Source organism: Berghia stephanieae, chromosome 7 (assembly GCF_034508935.2).
Source record: "Berghia stephanieae isolate SIO BIC M18660-M18661 chromosome 7, UCSD_Bste_1.3, whole genome shotgun sequence".
Lineage (NCBI taxonomy): Eukaryota > Metazoa > Mollusca > Gastropoda > Nudibranchia > Aeolidiidae > Berghia > Berghia stephanieae.
The window spans coordinates 5,708,023-5,713,022 of NC_088366.1; the positions used below are offsets into that span (position 1 = coordinate 5,708,023).

Below are 5,000 nucleotides of genomic sequence, written 5' to 3' on the forward strand. Positions count from 1 at the left end.
AATATCGCCTAACAGGCGTCATGTCTCGTCCTACATGTTAAATGTTGCTGTTGACCAGGGACCCCTTGTAAAGCGCATTGAGCACGTTAAGTGGATATTGCTCTATATAAATGCTCAATTTATTTAAACTGTCATTACCTAATTGATGAAAACACGAAGCTAATTTAAAACAAAATAAACATAAAAATATTATAACATATTTAAAAATATACAACAGGTACAAGCAAAGCTTAAGAAATAGGACATGAAGGTAGAATAGATTTGTAAAAATGGATTTGTAATGTAAGTAGAATTTTGGAAATAGATTGGGGAAGGATTGCACACAGCAGCAACCAACACAGGTTGATAAAAATAAAAGTGGAGCATGGCATTTGAATGTATAAATAAATAATAAATAATGTAAACATAGCACCGTGTAAACATGCATAAATAAATAGATTTTAGATGTTATAACATGTAATAAAATTTTTCTAAAGTTTGCTGATGGTAAATTTTTTTTTTAATTGAGCTTTTATCTAGGGCAATATCCACTAAACGTGCTCAAAGCACTTAACAAGGGGTCCCCGGCCAACAGCAACACTTAACATGTAGGACGGGACATGACGCCTGTTAGGCGATATTATATTTTTTTCGGACAGAGACAACGCTGTTAACGGCCAGGTGCTCATTTTACACCCGGGTACGGTTAGAGAATGTGAGTAAAGAGCCTTTTCTAAGGACTCAACTATGTGGTGAGCGAGGCTCGAACCCGGGAATTTCCGATCCGAAAGCGAGTGTCATACCACAAGACCACATAGCCGCACAACAATATATGTCTTTGTTTTTCACGTGTTATTCCCTGGCTTATTTTAATTTCGTTGTACAGAGAATGGGACTCGTGTCTCTGAATTTTGTTAATTTCATCATTAGCAATATCTTTGTTAAAACCTTCAAAATTGTTCCATCCATCATTTTTTAAACATTCGATTAGCATGCTTTATTTTATTTATTTTTATTATTGTCTATAATTTCCACCCAAGCATCTGCACAGAAATAAAAAAGACTTACATTACAAGATTTATAAAACAAAGATAAAATTACATTGTATAACATTTTTGGAGTACAGTCTCCGCTTCATGAATGATCTTGTCTTCATCTTATTTAGTACTTTGTATGAATAAGCTGTCCAGTTCTAATCTTTCATTGACAATTATACCGAGATATTTATACTCCTCTGCCTCTCCACATTTACGTTTTTAACCGTTCATATTTTACTGTAATTTACCATCTTTCCTAACATCAAATATCATTTCTCTAGTTTTCTTTACATTAAGTTCTAGATAATTATCATCACACCATTCAACAAATCTTTCAATTTCGCTATAATAATTCAATACATCATCTCCGGTTGTTATAAAGACCTGAATGGCGTATCGTCGGCATACTTTAAAATATTTACATTACAAAATTATTGGACGACGAACAGTTCCTTGGGGTGCTCCAATATTGCTGATCAAATAGTAGAGGATTCAACTTTGTTGTTCTCATCATCCGTGAGGGAGACGAATTGTTTTCGGTCTGTCAGGAATTTTAATATCCAGAGTGCAATCGAAGGACTCACCTCCACGGACAGTAATTTAGGGATTAGTATGTGAGGCTGGATAGTGTTGAAAGCACTCTAAAATTCTACGAAAAAGGTTCTGACATACCCCTTTGGGGTGTCTAAGTGTTTGTAGGTGTTGTGAGAAATCATTAGTATAGTGTCGTCCACCCCACACCATGATTTGTAAGCAAACTGGTTTATGTTTAGATGTTGGTGTGTATTTTGTTATAATAATCTTTGCTGGATAATCCTTTCTGGACATTTCATCGGGTTGGATGTCTTCGCCACAGGATGAAAATCATTTTTTGGGGGGTTTCTGATGTTAGGGACGGTAATTATTTTGAAGTTTTCCATTTTCTTGGAATATAGCCGTTTCTTATGGACTGATCTCGGGGCGGTTTGTGTCTAATTATTAGGAAAATCCTTCAAAAAAATTGACTTTGAGACTTTGGTGGAAAACCATATTTTATTATCTTAGAAATAATATTATTGAAGTCCAATCTCTTAAAATAGACTATGAAGGCACGAAAGACACAGTCGAAAAGGCTACAGGTAGTTTAAAAAGTGTGAAAAACAGTATGGTTATTTGATATTTTGTCAATATGTCATTTTTCGAGGGGTATGGGATACTGCGTCAAACGTTTCTCAGAATCTATTCAATGAAATTGTCTGAAAATTTCCACAGTTACCGCAGAGAAAATGTATTATCTCTCCACAGAGAGATTTTTTATAAGTATAAGTAATCTTTGGAATTATAATCCAAATCATAAATTTTTAACATCAATTGTTTCATAACATTTTGATTCTCAACTTCGTAATGTTCTGATAAAAATTCCATAAGCTAAAACTGTAAAATCTCTCTATGGTGACACATATATGCTACAATGTTGATAAAAGGGAAGAATATGGAGGTCATTCTTTCATTCGTTTTTGTGGAACGTTTGCCACAAGATTGTTATATTTTTTTATGCTAGACCCCAAATTAGGTCGCAAAACGGGTATCAACACAGATAATTTATATTTTTCACCAAAATAAGTTGTTTTTTTAAACCTATAATGACCATACAGAATGATCGATGCCTGTACTTACCAATTGTGTCAGTGCATGACGTAATATTCGGAAGGTGAACATTTTGGATTTGCATTTTTTTGCATTTTCTGAAAGAATATGCTCACCAGAGCCTTTAATCTTTATTTGGAGTAAATCAGGTGATTTTTCATGAAGTTATGGTCAGATGTATGGGAAATGCAGCAACCTTTCTCAAATTTCATACTTTGTCAATTTGGCTAGCTGTAAATAAATATTTAGAAGTGAAATTAAGCTTTGATTTTAGCCAAAGGTGCACAAAAAGGGTTGATTTAATCATTTATGACAAGAACTCATTTTGGATACAAATGACCTTCTAACTAAACTTGGCAATATCTCTGTTCAAATCTTTTCACCATCCGACTGATTATGTCATTCACTGTAACAATTATCAGTACTCCCAGAAGTGTACCTAAAAAAGATGTGATCACACTTTTCGGCCTATTCCAGTTCCCACGTATGCCTTTGGTCTCAAATATGCTGCACAGTCTCTCGAACGTTTAATGGATTCCATTTTTACGATCTCGAGTGTACTTTGTCTACATAGATGGCATCTTGATTGCAAGTGACTATGAAAAACAAAACATTTGTAATAAATAATAATGTGAAATTGAATGTAAGCTTCAATTTAATAACAAAAAAAAAAAAAGATCAAATGAACGTTTTGGATTTACCCTTTATCAACAAAACAGGATGAATGAAACACTACAGATGAGTGAGATAATGAGGTAGTGGCGGTTGTTAAGATGCCACATTTGGCACGTATTTTACAACCTCTATATTCTTGCCTCAAATTTGTCCAACCTCATCAACCATTATCTTGATCTAAGGAGATGATCAATTCATTTCAATATGCACAAAAATCCTTAGCAAACGCCTGATCTTTACTTTGACACACAAATATAGATGATAAACTAGAATTGTTTTGTGACGCATCGGATTTAGCAGTTGGTCCCTGATTTAATGTTTGTTTTCTTTCTTTCTGTTTTATCGTCGCCAATGACGTCATTGATACAATAATTTGTGATGATTAGATGAACTGTTATGCACTTTACAAAATATAATAATACAATCACATGATTCATTTAATTTAAAAAACTGTTGAGCTTTTATATAGCGCAATATCCATTTAATGTGCTTAAAGCGCTTTACAAGGGGTCTCTGGCCAACACCAACACTTAACATTTAGGACGGGACATGACGCCTGTTAAGCGATATTACATTTTTTTGTCGAACAGAGACAACACTGTTAACGACCTGGTACTCATTTTACACCTGAGTACGGCGAGAGATAGTGAGTAAAGATCCTTTTTTCCAAGGACTCCACTATGCGCCGAGCGAGGTACGAACCCAGGACCTTCCGATCCGAAAGCCAGTGTCATACCACAAGACCACATAGCTTCAACTGTTGAGTTGTTCTATAAAAAAATTAATTCATATTCATTGTATTCAGACCTCGCTTGGTAAATTGTTACATTCAGCATTGTTATTTATAAATTGGATCCTATTTACTCCTCTGAAACATACGACGACACCGGCCTCTGAACTGTGAGCTCATCAAACTGTAGATCATCGGGTTGATGGCGTTTGAGATCAGTGGGAAGCGGATGAATATGCTCATGGTGCCTAATTCTACATGAGACAAATCCACCAACATGTTCGGTCCAATTATTGTCCGGACTGTGATAATGATCCAGAATGGCAGAAAGCTTAAAACGAACGCCATTGGAATCCAGAATAAGATTCGGCTGATACGATTGGCTGGGATTGGACGCACGCTCTGACGTTGCCTGTGGTCAATTTGTTTTGGAGCCCGGGTTAGGATTTCCTCATAGTTTCCGCTTTGTTTAGTTGGGCAATTTTCAGATCGTCTCTGCATTTGAACTCGTGCCTGGTGATTGAGCAGCGTGTGTATGGTGGTAGCTGGATTGAAAGTCACGGTCTCGGGTCGAGTTGTGGGACCATCGTTATCGGTTTTAGGGTTTGTTGAATCGACTTTTTGATCGTATTTGTTGTCTTCATCGATGTTTTTATCGTTTCGATTAGTTGGATCTAATGATTCGTTGTTTGCAATATCTACACTGTGGCTTTTCATGTTTTTTTCTTTTTTTCTTGTCGGTGTTTCCAGTGTCCAAAGATGATTCATCTGGTCTTTTCTCAGGTATTGAAGACAAATGGTTAGTACAGACAATATCATTAGAAAATTTGACACCGGTTGCGACTTTTCCAGCATCGGTCAAAATTTCATTAGGAGTGAAGTCTCTACTGAAATCAGGAGTAGGCTTGTCCTTTAGAACAGAGATTTGACGGTGGTTTGGGACTTGCCGAATA

The 5,000-nt window shown here is 35.8% G+C and overlaps 2 protein-coding genes across 8 annotated transcripts in view; one reads left to right on the forward strand and one right to left on the reverse strand.

Moving 5' to 3' along the window:
• The window catches only part of LOC144976404 (uncharacterized), a 130,258-nt gene that overhangs the window by 109,344 nt on the left and 15,914 nt on the right, over nt 1-5,000 (forward strand). The window lies entirely within an intron of this gene.
• LOC144976102 (uncharacterized) overlaps nt 3,280-5,000 on the reverse strand; it is a 3,868-nt gene continuing 2,147 nt past the window's right edge. Inside the window, exon 2 of the mRNA XM_078920284.1 lies at nt 3,280-5,000. This exon is cut by the window's right edge and continues 829 nt beyond it. Coding sequence (XP_078776410.1) covers nt 4,174-4,902 — 729 coding nt within the window. The 5' untranslated portion in view covers nt 4,903-5,000 and the 3' untranslated portion in view covers nt 3,280-4,173.